A 23,968-nucleotide genomic window follows, 5' to 3' on the forward strand; every position below is an offset into this window, starting at 1 on the left:
ATGTATCTATCAATCAAAACATTCTACACCTAAAAATATAATACACAGACCAAAAAAAATCTTCTAAAGAGTATATAGTTTATTGTTAATAATCACAACATTAAAATTAGGGAACAGACCACCAGGTGGCAATAGAGTGCAGGGTACCATATAAGGGTATGGGCAATAAATATATACATCAAATTTACAATAGATTTAATCAGTAAAAGGATGATCAGTGCTAATATAGTTTTATTCGATACAGAAAATCAGATAGTAATTGGGTTTCCAGGGAAGGCTAAACTGCACTCGGTACTTTACATTTCTAAAATATATATCAAATAGATACTAAGAATATAGTGAGCGCTGTGCATAAATATTAAATTAACCCAAATAATGTAAATAAAGTAAAAATGGGAGATATCAAATTCAAAATAGCCTAATCCTTTAAAGTGCACACCGTGTCAGTGCATCAGGCGTGATCATCTTGCAGTGTTATATTGCCATGATCATACATACCCCAATGGTGAACGCGCACGGCCCGAAGCGCGTTTCGCTTCAGCTTTGACGAGGAAGTTAACCAGCGCTTTTCTAATTTTTTTTCAACAAATTTTACAAAACCATTTTTTTGGGGGACTACATCACATTTGAAGTCACTTTGAGGGGTCAATATGAAAGAAAATACCCAAAACTCATACAATTCTAAAAACTGAAAAAAATAATAGGTATATTGTAGCGGCGCTAGTGCAGGTGCACACGGTCAGCTGCAAGTATAATCCCAAACCACAATGGGAGAATAAAGCTAAAAACAGATATATAATATACCTGCGCTTAAATATATGCACTTGTAAGATACCACAAAATGCAAAGGGTTATTGTAAATGATTACCTTTTTTGCTGGTATGCAATAGGTTGACTGATGCTGTATATTCAGAAAGGCAGTTTCAGGGGAATGTATATGGATTCAACTAAGGTAAAAAACAAGGTATTTAGTAGATTCCCTTTTTTAGCAAGATGTATGCGATAATCTTAATATAAAATTCTACTGTTTGCAGGTGCGCACAAAAATATATCAAGCACAATAAGTGGAGCCTCAGTGGTAGAAATATCTACCAAATTAGTGTTATAAAAACGGCAGGACTTATTAGATTAAGGTACCTGTATTTAAGGTACACGCTGTTTCCGGGAGCAAAATGTCCTTTTAATGTAAGCAATTGAATGTTACTTATCTCCTTAATCCTGTACTGACGGCTTGCAGGAGAGTTTCTGAGCGCGCTGTCCCGGCCGGTGACAGGCGCTCGAGGTGCTTCGCTTGTACTAAGCAGCAGATTGCAGGACCTGCGTGACGTTCGGGTCACGTGACTAACCCGGTCACGTGGTGCCCCTGTATGCAGTACGGCGTGTGAGAAGAGCCAATAACCAACGCGTTTCGGAATGACAACGGATTCCTTCATCAGGGTTGGCTCCCTCTGCGTCACGGGGCTTTAAATACCCTCAGTGTATCAGTCATAAGTTATTAATCAAAAGCAAATAGTTCCACTTCATTATTTAACCCCTTGGGTTCGAGAGTGTCCAGTTCAAAAATCAATCTTGTTTCCTCTCTAGACATCTGTTTTAAATAGTCCCCATTTCGCCAATCCTTTTTCACCACCTTTATGCCGGTTACTTTAACCCCTTGCAAGTATCCCCCATGGCAGGCTGCAAAGTGTTTGGACAGGGGGTGTTCATCATATTTATTTTTTATGTTGCGCAAATGCTCATTAATTCTTCTGCAAAGGGGGCGTTTAGTGCGCCCTACATATAATTTTCTACAGGGGCACTCGATTGCGTATATAACCCCCTGTGTGGTGCATGTAATGAAATCTGTGATCTGTATATGAATGTTATTCTGAGATGACACAAACTTCTGCTTTGATAGATGTAGGGACTTACACATTTTGCACTTCTGACAAGGAAAAAAAACCTTTTATGGATTGTTTAAAGTATCCCACGTTCATATTTGGTTGTACAAAGTTCCGTGTTGTAGGGGCAATAATTGTGCTTAAATTACGTGCTTTCCGGAAAACAAAGCTAGGGTGGTCTGATAATTTCTCCCCAATCACTTTATCATCCTTTAATAGAGACCAATGTTTATTAACAATTTTTTTAAACATTTTTACATTAGAATTGTATTGGGTGATAATTGGAATAGACATTGAATTTGTTTTATTATCTTTAATATTTTTTATCGAGTCCTGGAGAAGTTGTTCTCTGGGGATATCTTGAACTATTCCCTGTGTTGTTAATAAATGCTGATGGTTATAACCTTTATTTAAAAATTTATCAATAAGAGTATTGGTTTCCCTAACATAATCTGCATTATTAGAACAATTTCGATTTGACCTCATAAATTGACTACGCGGGACATTAAGTAGCCATCTTGGTAGATGGCAGCTGCCCAATGAAATGAAGCTGTTAGAATCAGTTGGTTTAATGAACGTAGATGTATGGATTTTGCCCTCATCGATAAAAACATTAAGATCCAAAAAAATGTATATTAGTTTTACTAGTAGTAGCCGAAAATTGCAGATAAAAATCGTTTTTATTTATATCAATTAAAAACTGGTTTAATGAATCTTCATCATTTTCCCATATAAAAAATACATCATCAATAAAACGCAGCCATAGGGCCAGACCAGCGCGCAGGGAACCCCCCGGGTAGATATGGAGATCCTCCCACCTACCTACATAGAGGTTCGCATAACGGCGCGAATCTGGTCCCCATGGCCGTGCCCCACTGCTGGGCATAGTAGTCCGCCTTATATTTAAAAAAGTTTGTGTAAGAATAAAAAGTGCGCATTCTTTTAAAAATTCTACTTTTCCTGGAGAAAGTTGTTTTGCTGTATTTAAAAAATGACCCATTGCTTCTGTACCTTTCTCATGTTGTATCACTGTATATAAAGAGGATACATCAAGTGTGCCTAATATATATTTGTTCTGCCAATTCAAATTACCGAGGATTTGTAGGATATGTTTACTGTCTTTCAAATAGGCTGGTAATGTAGGAACCACTTTTTGCAGGAAACAGTCCACATAATGGGACAAATTAGAGGTTAGATTCCCGATGCCCGAAATAATGGGCCAGCCTGGTGGATCAATCATGTCTTTATGAATCTTAGGGAGATGGTAAAATATGGCCATTCTTGGGTATGGCGTATATATATACTCATACTCTTGCTTATTTATAAATCCATCCTCTAGGCCTTGGGTGAGGAGTTTTTTTTAGATCATTCGTATATTCTGTTGGGTCATATGACAGTTTCTTATATGTCCTAGTGTCGCCTGAAAGGCGTTGAGATTCCCTGTCATAATGTGTTTGATCTAAAATGACAATACCCCCCCCCCCTTTATCGGCTGGACGAATGACAATGTCACTTTTTTGTTGTAATTCTTGTATTGCAGAACGTTCTTTATATGAGAGATTGTATTTAATTTGAGAACACTTTTTTTTCACTTCCTTTTTTTATATCGCTAATAACATTTTTTTGAAAAGCCTCAAACGCTTGTGAGTACTCATTTAAAGGGTTAAACTTTGATTTAGGTCGTAAATCGGTAAACGTATCTCCTGGTGGGTCATCTTGATGAATGATTGGATTTAAATCAATCGGGCTTTTTTTAATAAAATGCTTTTTTATAGCCAGTTTGCGCATAAATTGCTTAATGCCTATATAGGCCTGAAATTTATTAAATTTCGTGGCCGGAGCGAATTTTAATCCCCTTTGTAATAAAGATACCTCATTAGCCTTCAGTGAGTGGTTACTCAAATTAAAAATTTTTTGGGTCTCATTATTTATTTCTAAAAACTGCACCCCTCAAGCTGATCCAAACCACATTCAAGAAGTTTATTAACCCTTCAGGTGCTCCACAGCTGCTAAAGGAACGTAGAAGGAAAAAAATGAACATTTAAATTTTTAGTCACAAAAATGATCTTTCAGCAACAATTTTTTTTATTTTCACAATTGTAAAAGGAGAAAATGGACCCCAAACGTTGTTGTGCAATTACTCCTGAGTACGCTGAAATCCCATATATGGGGGAAAACCACTGTTTGGGTGCACGGCAGGGCTCGGAAGGGAAGGAGCACCTTTTGACTTTTTGAACGCAAATTTGATTGGAGTTGATAGCGGACGCCATGTCGTGTTTGAAGAGCCCCTGATGTGCCTAAACATTGGAAAACCGCCACAAGTGACCCCATTTTGAAAACTAGAACCTTCAAGGGACTTATCTAGCCATGTGGTGAGCACTTTGAACTACCAGGTGCTTCACAGTAGTTTAGAACGTAGAGCCGTGAAACAAAAAAATCACATTTTCCGCAAAAATGATTTTTCAGCAACAATATTTTTATTTTCACAAGTAAAAAAAGGAGAAAATGGACCACAAAAGTTGTTGTGCAATTTCTCTTGAGTATGTGGGGGAAAACCACTGTTTGGGCGCATGGCAGGGCTCGGAATGGAAGGAGTGACGTTTTGGATTGCAGTTTTTGATGGAATGGTCTGCAGGCGTCATGTTGTGTTTGCAGAGCCCCTGATGTGCCTAAACAGTGGAAACCCCTCACAAGTGACCCCATTTTGGAATCTACACCCCTGAATGAATTTATCTAGAGGCATAGATTTATAGTATTGATTATAATGCTTTTTGTTTTACTGGTGTATGAATTTAGAATGTGGTGTTATATGTAAGATGTGCGGGGTTCATCAGATTTATAAAAGTGTGTTGTGTCAACAGGGTATAAACAAATTTTATTAATTTGTGGACGTGTGGTACCCTTTGAAGCGATCCTTAATGCATAGGCCGGGTTTCTCAGAGCAGGTTTCACAATGGTAAATTGTGTCCTTTGGGATTCCTCTCTTGGAGCATACTCTGCACTGTTTTTGTGATCGTCCTGTCCTCGCTGTTTGGGGAACCTGTCCTGGGAAATGTTGACCTGGGACAATACGGGCACTATCAGATTCAGAAGTACTGGGACCCTCACCTCCCTGAGTGCCAAACATTAGGGCCTTGATGACTTCCTCCTGAAACTGAAGGAAGGTCCCCGTATTGCCTGCAGATCGGAACAGCACAAAAGCATTGTACAGTGCCATCTGTACAATGTGCACGGCCAATTTTTTGTACCATACATTGGCTTTTCGCATGGCACTGTGTGGTTGGAGGACCTAATCTGAAAGATCCACACCCCCCCATGTACCGATTGTAATCCAAGATACAATCTGGCTTTGGGACTTGTGGTCCCACAAACAGTGACAAGGGTGCTGTTGTCACGGTGTATGGTGGTCAGGATAAGGACATCCCACTTTGTGACTTCTGATTTGTGAATCCTCTCACTGTCAGGATTCTCTAGCGCTGGGAGAGCGCATGAACACAACTGTGCAATTTCCAGTCCTGTGGTCATGTGCCGACTAGACCTATGTGACCTCACACAATACAGGTGAATTGAGCAATGCTGGAGACTGCTAGTTGGACTGTGGCCGGATATACAGTATATAAATTAATAATAATATTTATATAGCGCCAACATATTCTGCAGCACTTTACATTATAGCGGGGATTTGTACAGACAATAGACATTACAGCATAACAATAAACAAAGATCAAAACAGATACCAGTAGGAATGAGGGCCCTGCTGCTCGCAAGCTCACAATCTATGAGGAAGAGGGAAGACACGAGAGGTAGATGGTAACAGCTGCTATCATTGTTTGGACCAGCCATAGTGTAAGATAAGCTGCAAAATTGTGGCCACCACTGCCGGCACCAGAGAATCCTGGCGGCGTGTGCACACACTGAGGATTTACAAGTCTGAAGGTTTGCTGGACGTGTGTTCAGCATGTTCTCCACTTATGTGTTATGTGGAGCCACTTCACTGCTGGTTTGCTGTATAGAAAGGGAACGGAATCTGCACTTCCAGGAGAAAGATCTTTATTGATATCTTCGTTAACATGGAACTGCTCGTTATAGTTTTAACACTGACGCGTTTCAGGCGTATCACACGCATTTAGTTATATAGATAATTCACCTTAAACTGTGACTATATTTAAGACCAGTAAGAGCCACTCACATGGGAAGAATCACATAATGTGTACAATTATTTTAGGAAACACCTGTTGCACTAATTACTATAGACGTGATGTTGTTATCGTCAGTACAATGGTTTGCAAAAGTATTCACTCCCCTTGGCTTTTTACATATTTTGTTACATTACAACCTGTGTTTACAAAAATATTTAATCAGATTTGTTTGTGATTTATCAGCGCTGAATAGTCTAAAGTGAGCAAAGAGAAAAAAATATAAGCATACATTGAATTTATGGAATCAAATAACTACAAATTGGCATGGATTCTCCCTTTTTGCGATGAAGCCTGTACACTCCATAGACGTAGCCTTTATGGAAGAGGAACAGAAGAAAGCCTTTATTTACATGCAAAAATTGTAAGGCTTGTTTTGAGTTTGCCAAAAGACACATGGGAGACTCCCAAAGGTATCCTGTGGTCAGAGGAAACTAAAATTGAAATTCATGGCCACCAAGGTAAACGATATTCCTGGTACCAAACCAACACATCTCATCACCCCAATAACACCATCCCCAAAGTGAAACATGGTGGTAGCATCATGCTGTGGGGATATTTTTAGAAACAGGGAAACTGGTCCGAGTTGAGCAGAAGATGGATGGTGCGACATACAGGGATATTCTTGATCAAAACCGGTTTGTCAGTCATTGGAGACTGGGATGAAGGTTCACCTTCCAAAAAGACCATGACCCAAAGCATACTGCTAAAGCAACACTCGAATGGTTTATAAGGAACCTGTCACGTCCCCCATGCCCTTCAATCCGGCAGCATTCACCAATGTATGATTAAACTTCCTGTATAACCAGCCTTTTTTAATTTAATTCAGATAAAATATAAGCTTTAAAAAAGTATTTCTAACCTTCACTTTCCCTATGCTAATGAGGTCTTTCACTAGTCGATTAGCATTAGTTGCCACAGACTAGTAAGTTCTCTTCCCATGTTATCAGCATAACTTGCACAAGCCAGCCTCATTGCCAGCTCATGCAAGTCTAGCGCATGCGTGCCACTCATTTTGGCAGTGTCAATGTGTCTCTGAAGTCGGGTGTATGTTTCCTGGCTTCAGAAAAGCATTTGCACTACTGAAATGAGCGTTTCGCATGAGGTGGCAATGATGGCAAATAAAAGGAGCGCCAATGGGCTCTCGTTTCTCACCATCACTCTCTATTCCATATGGGGCCTACTGGGAAGAATATTCAGAAAGTAACCCAGTGGTGGGTATTATTATATGGGCACTGTTATCATAAGTAACTTTCTATCACTGTAGTATAAGTGTTGATATGTTCTGCAGTACGGTTACCTATCACTATATGGTCACTATATAGCAGTAATATCGGTTGGGTTTTGTAGAGATATATTTTCAGCAACAGCGGGGTCATCTGAGGTTCCCCCATACACACTATTAGGGCTCATACTCGCGAGAAACTTGGATGAGTCTCGCACAGCAATACCCGGCACTCAGATCAGAGCGTGCGGCCACATAGCAATACATTCAGCCGCACGCTCCGCTCCTGAGTGCCGGGTGCAGTGCCGGGTATTGCCGTGCGAGACTCATCCAAATTTCTCGCAAGTGAGTATTGGCCCTTAGGGTGTGTGACCACAGTTGCACACAAGGTTACCGAGTTAGGGGCCCACTCCGATGTTTCTCCTTCCCTGTCCTTGAACCCTTAGCTACGCTTCTGGTGGAGTGCGACTGCTGGGACCCCCAGGATGCAGAGCACAGAATACAACCTGTTCTTGTACCTAGAATTTAAATAGATAAAGCATCTGAGTTCTTGTAAAATCAGTGGATCAGGACACGTTTCCCCCTAGGTATGTTGCCAATCTCTATGTGCACAGAATGTCTTTTTCAGGTGGATTCCTCCTGGATCCTTTATGAAAACCACTCAAAAATTAAAATGATTAAACAAATGCACTGCAATGTAAAAACAACTTGCTGTGCATACTGTATCTTTCAGTCTTTTTCAGCTTATTTTATCTGCTTCCGGCTTTGAAAACTATGAAGTGGTTAAAGGAAGTGACCTGTTCATTCTGCTGGTGGCTTCTGTATGGAAGCCGCTCACTACTTTATATACGGTTAACAAAAATATCCCTGAAGCGTCTTCCTACAGAAAGTACTGTGTTCATCAGGTATGCTGACCTCTATAGTGCACTATGTACATAACATAATTTCTGGTCCTCTCCGCTGCTTTTTGCTGGGGTTTAGCTGGTTAATGGGAAAGCTAGCAGCAATCTCCTGTTTGGTGTCCAAACCATCAGACATTTAGTATTGATATGTCATCATTGTCAGTAATATTCAATTAACTTCAAAAGGACATTGGTCAATTATAATTATTTTTATTAACAATGGATGGATGAAGAGATGTTCTTGAAGGAGCCTTTGGCTTTTGCAGATGTTTCTTCCTGGTCAGATGGACACAGGTAGATGGTATAAGTCCTTTTACGTAAGTACAGCATTTATGGTGGATGTGCTGTACTTTTATCAGGGCTCTAGATCTGCGAGTTTTCTGTCCTCGAGATGTTTCAGGTACCCTGGTGACATCGGGCAAAAGTGCAGCAATCTCTGATAGTGCGAGCAGCCCTGGATAAACCACGCCGGCAGGATGATATCAACCGACGGAATGTAGAACCTATGAGAAAAGATGTAAAACTAATGTAAGTAATGGGACTCCGTATTAGAGGACACTACTGTGCTGTCACTGTGACCGGACTGCAGAGGAATCTTCTCCATACAGAGGTCGGATCATTGTCGGTTATACATGTGACAATGCCACCGCTGACAGATCACATCTGCTCCACACGACTTCTCACTGACATCATACAACATGGAGATTATGGTCACACTTACCTCGCCTTCTCTCCCCCTCTTCTACTTTATCTGTTTTTTGCTTTTTTCTTAGCTGTTTTGCAGATTTCTTTCTCTCCTGAACTGGAGATTCTAATGAAAAAGTCAGAAAAAGATGTTGATTATAAACTCCTAAAGGATTATCTTTATATCTTCACAGAGTTATGTAAACTGGTTAATATGCACCTGTAGCTTCTCTGGATATCGCTGGAACGTCACGGATCGTACCGTCGTAGCGATCAAAGTGCCACTGTGAGACGGTACCCTAACATTAAGGGTATGTGCACACATCAGCATTTCTTGCAGAAATTTCCTGAAGAAAACCGGAAAATTTCTGCAAGAAATCTGCTTTTTTTTTTTTTTGCGTTTTTTTCCCGGTTTTTTTTAGCATTTTGCAAGCGTAATTAGCTTGCAGAATGCTAAAGTTTTCCAAGCGATCTGTAGCATCGCTTGGAAAACTAATTGACAGGTTGGTCACACTTGTCAAACATAGTGTTTGACAAGTGTGACCAACTTTTTACTATAGATGCAGCCTATGCAGCATCAATAGTAAAAGATAGAATGTTTAAAAATAATAAAAAAAATGGTTATACTCACCTGCAGACAGCCGATCTCCTCAGCAGTGTCCGTTCCTATAGATGGTGTGTGTGTGTGTGTGCAGGACCTTCAATGGCGTCACGGTCACGTGACCGCGACGTCATCGCAGGTCCTTCACACACACCATCTATAGGAACAGAAGCGGCAGCATGCACCGCTGAGAGGCGGGAAGACTCCGGGGGCCATCGAAGGTGAGTATATGAGTATTTTTTATTTTAATTCTTTTTTTTTTTTTTACCAATTATATGGTGCCCAGTCCGTGGAGGAGAGTCTCCTCTCCTCCACCCTGGGTACCAACCAACATGATCTGCTTACTTCCCGCATGGTGTGCACAGCCCCATGCGGGAAGTAAGCAGATAAATGCATTCCTAGGTGTGCGGAATCCCCGCAATTCCGCAAATTTAATGAACATGTTGCTTTTTTTTCCGCAATGCGATTTTTTTGCGGAAAAAAATGCAACATTTGCACAAGAAATGCGGAATACACTGAAAATAATGGGAGGCATATGTAAGCGTTGTTTTCGCGTTTTTATCACGTTTTTATAGCAAAAAAAAGCGAAAAATACTGAACGTGTGCACGTGGCCTAAAGGGAAGCTGTCACCCCCAAAATCAAGGGTGAGGTAAGCCCACCAGCATCAGGGCCTTATCTACAGCATTCTGTAATGCTGTAGATAAGCCGCCGATGTATCCTAAAAGATGAGAAAAAGAGGTTAGACTATACTCACCCAGGGGTGGTCCTGCTGCTGGTCCGGTCTGATGGGTGTCGCGGTCCGGCGCCTCCCATCTTCATCAGATGACGTCCTCTTCTGGTCTTCACGCTCTGGCGCAGGCATACTTTGCCCTGTTGAGGGCATACAAAGTACGCTTGCGCTGGAGCCGTAGCGTGAAGACCAGAAGAGGACGCCATCCTATGAAGATAGGAGGCCCCGGACCGCGACGCAAATCGGATCGGACCGCCCGCCCGCCCAGGTGAGTATAATCTAACCTGTTTTTCTCATCTTTTAGGATACATCGGGGGCTTATCTACAGCATTACAGAATACTGAAGATAAGCCCCTGATGCCAATGGGCTTAGCTCACCGTCGATTTTGGGGGTGACAGGTTCCCTTTAAAGAAGGCCCGTCACCAGGTCATAAATATCCAAGATTCACTCTTACTTTATTCTCCCTGCTCACCTGAGTAGTCCGATTTTGGTTTTGTTAAAATCCCTCTTACGATTTCAGAGATGGGGGTCTTTTTTGTCAGTGCTAATTATGTTCTTTACCATGGGGGTGTGGCTCACAGTATAAAACAGCAGAGCATCCTGAAGACACGCCCCAGATAATACTGGGAGCACCGCCCCCTTTGTAAAGACCATAAAAATTAGCAATAAATACAAAGGCCAATAATTCTAGATCTGTATTATGGATTTTAACAAAGCGAAAAATTGAATACTCAGGGGGCAGCGGGAATAAAGTAAGTAATTTTCAGATCCTTCATGTGCAAATTCACATTACACCTTTATATTGCAGGTTATAATAAGATGGTCTATAAACCGGTACATACCTGATAATGAGGGCGAGGATGGCTCGCTGTTTATAGCATTGAAACACTCATTGTCATCATCAGATTTAGAAAGGCGATGTTCTTTCTGCCTGTTTGGTAGAAGAAAGTCAAGTAAATTACAAGTAAAAACCAAAAGTGAAAGGCCAATTAGGACAACATGAAGGGGATACCCTGCTCAGGACCCCAATCTACCAGCTAGAATAAAGTCTAAGTAGTAATATTGGCCTGTAATGAGCAGGAAATGAATGGCTGGCCACAATGATCAACTGATACTTCTGGGTTATCTCAAGCCATATGCTCAGAAACCAGTTATCATGGGGTGGTGGATGCTGGATTTAGATTTGTGTTACTTGTGTCTGAACATACATCAGAAACAAACCTCATAATAATAATAATCTACTCACATGTCTGTGTGTTTTTCGCTGTCCTCTTGGCAGCACACTGGAGGTGACATAATGTCGCTGTCCTCTTGGCAGCACACTGGAGGTGACATAACGTCGCTGTCCTCTGGGGAGCACACTGGAGGTGACATAATGTCGCTGTCCTCTGGAGAGCACACTGGAGGTAACATAGTGTTGCTGTCCTCTGAGGAGCACACTGGAGGTGACATAGTGTTGTCCTCTGGGGAGCACACTGGAGGTGGCATAATGTCGCTGTCCTCTGGAGAGCACACTGGAGGTAACATAGTGTTGCTGTCCTCTGAGGAGCACACTGGAGGTGGCATAATGTCGCTGTCCTCTGGAGAGCACACTGGAGGTGACATAGTGTTGTTGTCCTCTGGGGAGCACACTGGAGGTGACATAGGGTCGCTGTCCTCTGGAGAGCACACTGGAGGTGGCATAATGTCGCTGTCCTCTGGAGAGCACACTGGAGGTAACATAGTGTTGCTGTCCTCTGAGGAGCACACTGGAGGTGACATAGTGTTGTCCTCTGGGGAGCACACTGGAGGTGACATAGGGTCGCTGTCCTCTGGGGAGCACACTGGAGGTGACATAGGGTCTTCATTGGTCACCATCATGTTATTGGTTGTATATAGCTAAAACACAGATATATGAATTAGATATATTTTCCAAGTTTTTTGTAATTATAGCGTTATACATTTTATTGACCACATACTTACTTTAGAAAACTTTTGAGAAGATGATACAAAGTTTTTAATTTCTGGACAGTCATTGTCCTCATTTGTGTCTTCCTCATCTGAATTCTTAAATTTGTGATTCCCAATGCGAGCTGCAAAGTACAGGAGTTATCAGAGATTATTAGTATAAGACCCGGTCAGACAGTCACCATGTTATCACTAATAATGATGGTAACTGATTGTCACATGTAATGAAAGAAAAGACACACAGCAGTTTTCTGCAGATGACGTCTCATTTTACTTACTGTTAAAGTAGCGGGTGTCCTCGTCTGATTTGAGATCAGGAACGAACAGAGGCTTTTGACTTAGAAGGTTGTTAAAATCTAAGGCACACAGAAATGGATGTATTTTGATCTCATTAGCTCCTCCTGGAAAAGGAAGACAAGACAGAAATTGATACAATCATTGTCAGAGAAACTACTCTGTATCTGTACAGGTTATATTAATCTGAACTGAAGATGTCACAGAGCCGACATGAAGGAAATATACTGAACATCGTAGAGTGAAGAATGGGGAATGGACAAGTTGATAGAGTATAGAAACTCAGTGCTGATCTTTATAGACATGACCATTTGTCTGGTCATAGAGATGTAATAAGTCATTAACAATACTATTATAATATTACCTGTTCCAAGTCTTTGTTCTGGATTTTTTCTGAGCAGCTGTGTGATGATACCCCGAGCATTGGGTGGAGGAAAGTAATTAGATCTCCAAATTATTTCATCTGTTGAATAAAAAGTGAGTATTAAAGGAATGAAAACCTATTAATTTATTTTTATAAAAAAAAATTTCCTTAACAAAGCTAGAAACTACACCAAAGAACAAATCATCCCATATAACAATGACATGACAAGCCTTCAGATTATTGTACTTACCACTGACAATACTGCGTAAAATCTCCTGTTTGGAAGCTCTATAAAATGGTGTTCTTCCACAAATAAACTGATAGAGGATGATCCCTACTGACCACCAGTCAAGAGGCCTGCCATAGCCCTTCTTTAGGATCACTTCTGGGGCCAGGTAACTTGCGGTGCCAGCTATCTGGAAGCCAACAGAAGAATGAGATGATGATTAATAAATATAATTACAAAAATTAACATCAGTGGAAACGTGATGATAAATTATTAGAGAAGGAGAAAGAGATGAGATTTGTAAAGTACAAGATTCTGTAAGTAAAGCTGACCTCTTTATCAAGGAACTCTCTGGTGATGTCTGTAGTTGGAGCCTTGTAGAGTTTTGATGTTGGTCTCATAAGGCCGATTTTTGAAACCCCAAAATCGGTCACTTTAATATGTCCTGTTGATGTTATCAGGAGGCTGTAAAAGAAAAGATGGTGTCAGCCCCAAGTAATAACCCATACACTGTATAGCAAACACTAACTTTCATCCCCTTTTTTATATCTCAAGGGTCACTTACTTTGCAGGCTTCAGGTCTCTGTGCACCACACCATAGCTGTGCAGGTAATCCACAGCAAGCACCGTTTCTGCAATGTACAGACGGGCCAAGGTGATAGGTAAAGAACCCATGTTGTTTAGAAGATTGGCACAGTCTCCTCCTACAGCAGAAAGTAAATACGACAGGTGAAGGTTTGTTACAGTGTGAATTACTCATGATGAGAGTGAATGTGAAATAAGCGGAGATATTGGGACAGGATGGCATATAGATACATTGGATGTGTCCTACCTGGTACATACTCCATGACCATACACAGATGAAGTTTAGTAGGAAACGAGCAGAACATGGAGGCCACAAAGGGACAATCAGCGAAGATAGAGATGTCCCTCTCCTCAAAGGCCCATTTCAGGCTCCTTGAATCCAGGTTCGGCTTGTTCATTTTCTTCATAGCAAATATCTTGTTTGTGTCTGTATGGCGAACTAAGTGGATGGCCCTGCAGAGGAGGGAAATAAATGATTTATTATGAAATCTTACTAACAGTCCATCTATAGACCTCATCAGGTGATCTCCTGTACTGATGGTTAGTACTAGATGTGCGGCCATCACTAGAAATCCATAAAATCCCACCCCATAAATGATGACCTATGGAAGGTCCTCATCCACGTCACATCCTAACTGACCTGAATAGACAATTAGATGTGGACAGTGATGTGGACTCATCATTTCTCTATGGTAGCATTGCACGGGCAGGGCACAGAGACATAGGCATCGGCATAAGGAGCCCTGAGAAACAAATATTACACCAAAGTAAAGCTCACCCAAAACCTCCACAGTTGATCAGCTTGATAGGGTTATAGTCGCTCTTACAGGGATTTCTCCCTGGGATCAATGATCCGATCAAGGCCTAAAAAGGAATAAGAAATGACATTAAGACATAGAAGCTGCAGGAGGTAAAAGCTCCAGATGCAGGAACATCTCCCTTCTATATCATGTCCCCGCTGATTACGCTGCAGCAGATGTAGAGGACGTGATACAAGCCGGACCCCACAGACCCTCTTATATTATAAGGGGATATGCCCCATACACACAAATCATTGTACTGCAGGGGAGGATAAGGGACATCACAACGAGGAGGCAGAATGATAATGCCATAGTCACACATAATAGGTCTGATCTGCATAAGAACAGAGATATCCCATTGTCATATGGGGTATAATATGGGATGTGTAACTCACACCCGTCACCTGATCATATGCAGACGTCCCTCTGATACTTACACTGGCAGATTCCTGGATGATCTCTGGTGTCTCACATATTCCACCATCAGTATTTGCCGGCACAGTTATTCCTAAAATAATGATAAAATAATGAAAGACGTCATGTATCAGTCTATATTAGCACTTATATAACACATCCATATCATAAAGGAAGTGACAAGACCCCCGTACATGGTGTATACTGAGTATATGGAGATCAAAAATACAAGGCCCAGATAACTGGAACTTCCAATATCAATACATCCTACAATTTCTCATGGAAGTAAACGCCAACATTTTTTAAATACCGTATTTTCCGGCGTATAAGACGACCCCCCAACTTTTCCAGTTAAAATATAAAATCTTCTTAAAAGTCGGGGGTCTTCTTATACGCCGTATGTCGTCTTATAGGGCCGGTGAATAATGTGCCTTTTGGGGGGGAGTGGTCCCGATGACGAAGAGAGGGGGCGTCTCACAGGAAAGTGTGAGTGGAGTATCCCCCTATTACCTCATTGTAGCAGAGTGGGGTCTCTGTGCTGGGGAGCGGCGGCGGCTCATCCAGCTTAATATAGGGGTTTTCAAAAGGTGAACTATTATGGGTGTATATAGAAATCTATTGAAAATCAGTTGGAATTTTATTTACTTCATGATTTACTATTCACATTAGTATAATACTATATATATACACTCACTGGCCACTTTATTAGGTACACCATGCTAGTAACGGGTTGGACCCCCTTTTGCCTTCAGAACTGCCTCAATTCTTCGTGGCATAGATTCAACAAGGTGCTGGAAGCATTCCTCAGAGATTTTGGTCCATATTGACATGATGGCATCACACAGTTGCTGCAGATTTGTCGGCTGCACATCCCTGATGCGAATCTCCCGTTCCACCACATCCCAAAGATTTCATGTTGTTTACGCCAAATTCTGACCCTACCATCCGAATGTCGCAGCAGAAATCGAGACTCATCAGACCAAGCAACGTTTTTCCAATCTTCTACTGTCCAATTTCGATGAGCTTGTGCAAATTGTAGCCTCAGTTTCCTGTTCTTAGCTGAAAGGAGTGGTACCCGGTGTGGTCTTCTGCTGCTGTAGCCCATCTGCCTCAAAGTTCGACGCACTGTGCGTTCAGAGATGCTCTTAGGCCTACCTTGGTTGTAACGGGTGGCGATTTGAGTCACTGTTGCCTTTCTATCAGCTCGAACCAGTCTGCCCATTCTCCTCTGACCTCTGGCATCAACAAGGCATTTCCGCCCACAGAACTGCCGCTCACTGGATTTTTTTTCTTTTTCGGACCATTCTCTGTAAACCCTAGAGATGGTTGTGCGTGAAAATCCCAGTAGATCAGCAGTTTCTGAAATACTCAGACCAGCCCTTCTGGCACCAACAACCATGCCACGTTCAAAGGCACTCAAATCACCTTTCTTCCCCATACTGATGCTCGGTTTGAACTGCAGGAGATTGTCTTGACCATGTCTACATGCCTAAATGCACTGAGTTGCCGCCATGTGATTGGCTGATTAGAAATTAAGTGTTAACAAGAAGTTGGACAGGTGTACCTAATAAAGTGGCCAGTGAGTGTATATATATAATAATAATATAAAAATTTTTACTTCACTTCAACAGACCCATTTAATTAATGTTGCATTGTTACATAAATTGTGTTTGCAGTTTTTTTGTGCCTATAATCCCTTTTACATGTGATGATTTTATATCTGATTTACTTTTCTGTTCAATAAAATTTATACATAGCTATTTAAAAAAAATGTTGGCGTTTACTTCCATGTGAAATTGTAGGATGTATAGGTATATGGATATTCTGCACACTGTATATACTTATGGCATATCTATATACTGTGTATACTGTACCATGAATGTGTCATTGCTCAGGATCTGATCGAATCCTCAACAATTACAAGATTGGGGTCCTATGAGCCTCTTTGTACATTTTTGACCTGAGAAGAGCCCAGAGGAGAGAAGCAGAATTACATGAGCCCCCTCCATTATGGTCTATGGGGGCTCATGAGCCGTCAGCGGTCTCATACAGTGGATGAAGAGTAAATCTCCATATTCTCTGCCATTCTCTATAACTTGATATTTTAGATGATCGGCTTACCTTCCATCGGATCAGGGCTCAGCCCCGGCTGACTCATATCACGGTCATCAATATTTCGGTTTTGCCTCTCTTTGGAGTCGTCTTCTGATGTTTCCTGATGGGTATAAAATATGCAATTAATATAACATTTCACAAATACTACATTACCACATACAATAGACAGGAAGGACTAAACATTGGATTTACGGGATAATTTCAGTATTGGACGGACTATACATGGCCGCTGCCTCCAGTAAATCCACATTAATATATAAGGGCATTGTATCTACAACTGTTCTCTAATAACTTCTAGCAGGACTGCAGCATTTATAAGATGGAAGATTGTGATGATCGATAGCGACAGAAGTGGAAATACAAACTCCGCACCGCTGAGTACAGGCTGTCATCACAGATAATGGAGCCGCAGAGGCAGGCTGCCATAAAATATCCTGGGTCTGCCTGGAGCGGACAGGGAGGCCTCTACCATCATAAATCTGAGCTTCTGCTATATGACTGGCGATCTAGAGAAGATCAGACAACAAGGACATGAGATATAGAAGATGAGGGATCCTTACCAGACGCTCCGGTGAGTAGGCCGGATACTCCAGTACAAGCAGGACGTTCTGGGCCAGTTGTTTAATAAAGGCCAATTCTCCACTGTGGGATTTTTCTTCAGCCTATAGAGATGAAAACAAACAAGGAAGGGAAATCATGAAAGTGAAGAATACAGGACGCCATTTATGTCACCGTGTTACACCTGGTATCTGCACTACAAATACGACATGACAGCTGAGGGATCCGGTCACTTGAGAACCTCTAGAGGAAACCTGTCATGTAAAATAACTGTATTAACTGCAGATATGGGGTTAATCTGCAGGATAATAGCGTTCTGACACCGTGCGGCCATATTAGAGCCGTCAGTCAGTCCCGGGGACGGTTACAGCCGCCGCTCACCAAGCAGACAGCAGTGACTGAAAGCGAGCCGGCACCATCCCTATTACTGAAAGAGCGAGGCTGCCAGGAGGAATACAGCTCATGTCCTGCCAACAGCGGGGCTCTCAGTGCGGCGACCGAATGTGGTCAATGCTATTAGCCTGCAGATTAACCCCATATGTGCTGGATGATAGTGTTATTTTACATGACAGGTTGCCTTTAAATCACCAGGTCCTCCCTCCATACCCAGTGCATGTAAATAAGACACGTGACTGCCTGCGACTTGTGTAAATCGGCCTCAGCAGCCTTTATTAATTCTAAAATACGAAGGACGGAATGTCTGCAACAATGGCGACCCACAATTATATAACTATATCGCTAATAGGGCAGATCAGAAGAAAACCAACACGTAAGATTTAGACCCGAGCCGCACTGCAGCGGCACAAGGAGTAAGATGCTAAAATCCCACATTAATACCAATATCCTCGCAGGACATAGCGCCCAATAGTAATAATGTGATGTGACTGAAGTCGCTATTCCACAACAGTAACCTCCGTCCAAAGGACATCACATGTAACAAGTCCCTGACCCAGACCTCTCCCCCGCCGCTGTGACCGTTTATTGAGAATCATATCTCCCCCATCCCTCTACTTATCGAGCACCGGCTTTTAAATCCTCCTTTTCCTCCTTATAGATAGAAAAATATCAGTGCTTGTTTGCTATCGCCTTAATCAGACTGTGGGGGTAGGAAATAATTATATACTGCATAACGAACGCTGTAAAAACAAAACCCCCAAAACTACTGTATATTTTATGGTAAAAAAATGGAGCCTTTCAAAGTTACAACTCTTCTCACAAAAACCAGCCCTCAGACGTCTATGCCAACAGAAAATTCAGAAATGTAAGAAAATGAAAGAAAGTGGTGAAAAAACTAGAGCAGAAAACTGTCAAATTTCCTGGTCCTTACCAGGTAACCAATCCTATTACCCCACGCAAACAACCTTCCTACTCCTAATTCAATTAACCCTTTAGATCCCACAATTTCCTTCGCCATATATTCTTTATGTCCTATTTTGGCTCTCTGGCTATTCTTATCTTAGTATTTAGTACATGTTAAACTTGTAATCCATCATTACTTCCCAATATTATTATTTTATAAGATTTGTCCAGATTGTCTGCTACTTACCTGCTGTACTAGGGTCCAGATGTTCTCCTGTAAATGCTCAAGATATTCTGAGCTAACACGACCTTGTTGGTATTTGATCAGGCAGTCTCTCACAAGCTCCATAACCAGCCGGTAAGTGAAGCTGAGGACGCCATCGGGTAGTGGTAGCACAATGTCAGGGGCATAGGTGGTAAGAATCCCCTGGAGTAGTGCTAACACCTGAAATTTGTCTGGAGCAATATCAGACATTATAAGAAATAAGGTAAATCCAAACGCAATTAGAATATGATTAGCTAGATAGCTTATCACTGAAGGCAATGACACCGGAATGTCAAAGTGACTATATGGATGCAAACACTTCTGTAAGTAGTGATGGTTAATTGTGATGTCATAATCCAGTGTTCTGACCCTTTTATTTTAAACAAACTTGATTTGACAAAACAATATAGACATGCAAATGAGGTTATAATCATAGAATCTCCATGACATGTACCAACACAGTCCACATCTTTATGAAACAGTATCAAATCCATCCCATAATTTTCAATTTTTTTGTCACAATTTTACTAGGTTCAATTTTTAACTCAACATGCAAAACAACCAGAAAACACTTTGCCATAATCCATATATGAATAGATTGTAAATGTGTGAATCCATTAGCCTTTACGTTCCCCTGATGTCTTCTTCAGTTCCTCCATATTATACAAGGATGTGTGTCGGAATCTTCAGCTGTTACAGATCAGATAATGTATAGCTATATTCAATAAAAGAATTCCATTTGTGAAAAAAACACAGTCATCGACTTTTCTTTTTGTCTTTCTGACTCGAGTTTGTCATAAACTAATAAAGTTTTCAGAGTTTTGATTATTTCAGATAATTGAGGCGTCTATTTCTCCAACCAATATCTAAGCACCATATACATTTTCTGGCCACTATGTATTATCTGTAGAGACAGAACTCTGTCCCTATCCTCCCAACATTCTCTTACAATAAACATGCCTGGGGAGACTTTAGGAATTTAATTTTCCAAACATTGTCTAATTAGAGAAGGGTCTCTTCCCGCACCTTTTGGGTGGAAGGGCATTGCCTGACACTATCAAACGAATTGGCTTAAGGTTACATTTTGGGCATTTTCTTAAATATCGTGATGAAGCATCTTTGTAGGAACAATTTAAAGCATAAATGGCATAATGACTCAGTTTGTTCTGCATTTCTCTCCATTGTTCGTTGGTCATTGCTTTTTTTTTACTTTATCCCAGCCATTGAACGTTTACCATCTATCTCAGTGTCATTTAATGGATAAATCAATCAGGTACCCAGTGTGCAGAATTTGTCTTTGAATTCTTTGGTATATTGAGTATAGGGAATTTACACATGTACTAGACCCCATCAATTTTTCAAAATCATTTCTCCTTTCCACTTTCCTAAAATCTTTCACCATAGAGCTATAGAAACGAACTGTTTGGTGATGCTGTAGACATTGATGATCTCCCATATCTTACATCCCTGGAAATTCCTGCCAGGTAAGCAGCCTTCCTTCATTAACGTTTAATAAATCCCCACCTTTGAAATCTCTTTCTGTTTCCATTACTTAATAAGCTTGTCTTGTTTCCTCAGTGTGAATCTAGGATCTTCCCATAAGGGTAATAATTCTACAGGTGAATAAGTAGTTTGTGTAACTTTCTTACAGCTTTCTACGCACCCGTAATGTCCTTCTAAAGGCTGCTATGTTTGACATGAGAATGGATTTCTCCAAACTTTAGATGCAAAACCATCCGAAGGTCACTAGGAGCGGACAATTCCTTCTTCAACACGGTATTTGAAAAGCTACTAGTTCCTTGGATCCGGTCTCTAATGTGTCTTGTTGAAGCAGCTAAATTATAAAGAAGAAAAGGGATTGAAGGAGGCACTCCAAGCCTGGTGCTAAAATTGTCAAAAAACTTTAAGGCATGTCAACCATGTTTAAAAAAGTGAGAAAACACCTGATGCATTTCATCCCATGCCTAAAGGCGCAGTTGACACGCCTGAAATACATCAGGTGTTTTCTCGCATTTTTAAACATGACTGACATGCCTTAAATAACTTTTTTTTATAATTTTAGCACCAGGCTTGGAGTTCCTCCTTCAATCCCTTTTCTTCTTTGTTGCTGCTGTGCTCTTCAGCTGGATTGGCACCCACCTGTGCATTGATTGGACTCAACCCCATTTGGCTGGATTTTCTCATCACGTCTGCAGCTCTCACACCTCTCTCCTGTACAGCTAAATTACAGGTCCTTCTCAAAAAATTAGCATATAGTGTTAAATTTCATTATTTACCATAATGTAATGATTACAATTAAACTTTCATATATTATAGATTCATTATCCACCAACTGAAATTTGTCAGGTCTTTTATTGTTTTAATACTGATGATTTTGGCATACAACTCCTGAAAACCCAAAAAACCTGTCTCAATAAATTAGCATATCAAGAAAAGGTTCTCTAAACGACCTATTACCCTAATCTTCTGAATCAACTAATTAACTCTAAACACATGCAAAAGATACCTGAGGCTTTTAAAAACTCCCTGCCTGGTTCATTACTCAAAACCCCCATCATGGGTAAGACTAGCGACCTGACAGATGTCAAGAAGGCCATCATTGACACCCTCAAGCAAGAGGGTAAGACCCAGAAAGAAATTTCTCAACAAATAGGCTGTTCCCAGAGTGCTGTATCAAGGCACCTCAATGGTAAGTCTGTTGGAAGGAAACAATGTGGCAGAAAACGCTGTACAACGAGAAGAGGTGACCGGACCCTGAGGAAGATTGTGGAGAAGGACCGATTCCAGACCTTGGGGAACCTGAGGAAGCAGTGGACTGAGTCTGGTGTGGAAACATCCAGAGCCACCGTGCACAGGCATGTGCAGGAAATGGGCTACAGGTGCCGCATTCCCCAGGTAAAGCCACTTTTGAACCATAAACAGCGGCAGAAGCGCCTGACCTGGGCTACAGAGAAGCAGCACTGGACTGTTGCTAAGTGGTCCCAAGTACTTTTTTCTGATGAAAGCAAATTTTGCATGTCATTCGGAAATCAAGGTGCCAGAGTCTGGAGGAAGACTGGGGAGAAGGAAATGCCAAAATGCCTGAAGTCCAGTGTCAAGTACCCACAGTCAGTGATGGTGTGGGGTGCCATGTCAGCTGCTGGTGTTGGTCCACTGTGTTTCATCAAGGGCAGGGTCAATGCAGCTAGCTATCAGGAGATTTTGGAGCACTTCATGCTTCCATCGGCTGAAATGCTTTATGGAGATGAAGATTTCATTTTTCAGCACAACCTGGCACCTGCTCACAGTGCCAAAACCACTGGTAAATGGTTTACTGACCATGGTATTACTGTGCTCAATTGGCCTGCCAACTCTCCTGACCTGAACCCCATAGAGAATCTGTGGGATATTGTGAAGAGAAAGTTGAGAGACGCAAGACCCAACACTCTGGATGAGCTTAAGGCCGCTATTGAAGCATCCTGGGCCTCCATAACATCTCAGCAGTGTCACAGGCTGATTGCCTCCATGCCACGCCGCATTGAAGCAGTCATTTCTGACAAAGGATTCCCGACCAAGTATTGAGTGCATAACTGAACATTATTATTTGATGGTTTTTTTGTTTGGTATTAAAAAACACTTTTATTTGATTGGTCGGGTGAAATATGCTAATTTATTGAGACAGGTTTTTTGGGTTATCAGGAGTTGTATGCCAAAATCATCAGTATTAAAACAATAAAAGACCTGACAAATTTCAGTTGGTGGATAATGAATCTATAATATATGAAAGTTTAATTGTAATCATTACATTATGGTAAATAATGAAATTTAACACTATATGCTAATTTTTTGAGAAGGACCTGTATAGGCTCTTATAAGAGGTCATTGAATTCCTCCTTCCATTTTAGATGAGGCCATTTTCTTGTATGAAATTCTCTGTCTTTTCCATTTGCTATAGAAGGCGTATGAATGCTGACTGTAATTTTTGTATGTCTAAATAAATAGTCCTAGTCTTTTACTTCGTAAGGTGGCCTTCTGGGGTAGGGAAATAAAACATTGCTTAGCGGGTAAGCACTTCATACCTCCAGCTTGGGATGAGGGTCCCACGCTGGCAGAGAAGTGTAATATTATTATGACCCCACTACCTCCACAATAATTACATACATAATCTAGTAAAGTTTTCCTTAGAGCAGATTCTCAGTCTGATGACACCTCTGGGTATAGCAGGGGTGAACCTTTTTGCAGTGGGAAGTTTGCATCAAGGGGGTCTTGCATTTTGGCTTGAGTAGCCTGCGTACCTGATATGGTCCTTCCCATCGAGACTGCTGAGATCCAGGTGGTCCTTTAACCACAGTCCAATCACCATAAGGAGGGAGAGGTGAGTCCGGGAGTTAAGCAAACACCTGCTTATACAAATCAGGTAGTCTCCGATGTAACTGCGCAATATAATCAGTCACAGTTCCATGTGCTAAAGACAGTTCAGAGTCATGAGGACGATACAATCCAGTCTTAGAAACTTCCCCAAAAGGTACCTCAGCCAGGTACAAGTTCCTGGGGTGTGTGCCACATAGACATCAGTGCCAAACTCAAAGTTGTAGTCCATTTTTTTTTTTAACATGCTTGTTCACAGACTTTAGTAAATTTGTTTTTCAGAATGAAATGATAACATTTAACCTTACCGCTTGCTGTGGGTTGAAAACATCTCCCATAACCATATCTGCATTACCTGCCCTATGTAAACACAGATCTGTCACTGTCAATTACCTCTGAAACCCCAAATATACAAAGAACTTCAGACAGTATCTTCTGCAGTGCCTCGGGCTCCTAATTTGTACCCACCCTGGAAACACGTTCACAAAAATACACACTTTATAAGAAATCAATCAATAACAGTGCTCCTGGCGA

General features: G+C 41.3%; 1 protein-coding gene across 1 annotated transcript; it reads right to left on the minus strand.

The window, feature by feature from the left end:
• Positions 1-9: 9 nt before the first annotated feature.
• LOC143788841 (microtubule-associated serine/threonine-protein kinase 2-like) lies at positions 10-14,570 on the minus strand. The gene is made up of 11 exons (XM_077278752.1): positions 14,415-14,570; positions 13,617-14,089; positions 13,384-13,516; positions 13,076-13,241; positions 12,826-12,924; positions 12,446-12,568; positions 12,183-12,292; positions 11,467-12,098; positions 11,063-11,151; positions 8,925-9,014; positions 10-29 (listed from the first exon to the last, which is right to left on the minus strand). Exons 2-11 carry the CDS (start codon positions 13,724-13,726, stop codon positions 10-12), a joined length of 1,572 nt encoding a protein of 523 aa, XP_077134867.1. The 5' UTR covers positions 13,727-14,089; positions 14,415-14,570.
• Positions 14,571-23,968: the final 9,398 nt, after the last annotated feature.

Source organism: Ranitomeya variabilis, chromosome 8 (genome assembly GCF_051348905.1).
Source record: "Ranitomeya variabilis isolate aRanVar5 chromosome 8, aRanVar5.hap1, whole genome shotgun sequence".
Lineage (NCBI taxonomy): Eukaryota > Metazoa > Chordata > Amphibia > Anura > Dendrobatidae > Ranitomeya > Ranitomeya variabilis.

Bases quoted from the DNA above. Each gene is read 5' to 3' on its own strand.
- LOC143788841 (XM_077278752.1), bottom strand. From the start codon at position 13,726: ATGGGTTCTTTACCTATCACCTTGGCCCGTCTGTACATTGCAGAAACG. The intron at 12,099-12,182 runs GTAAGTATGTGG...TCTGTGTTTTAG, and splicing joins CTTCTCAAAAGTTTTCTAAA to CTATATACAACCAATAACAT. The intron at 30-8,924 runs GTAAGTGTGACC...TTATATTTTTAG, and splicing joins AGAGGGGGAGAGAAGGCGAG to GTGTAGAATGTTTTGATTGA.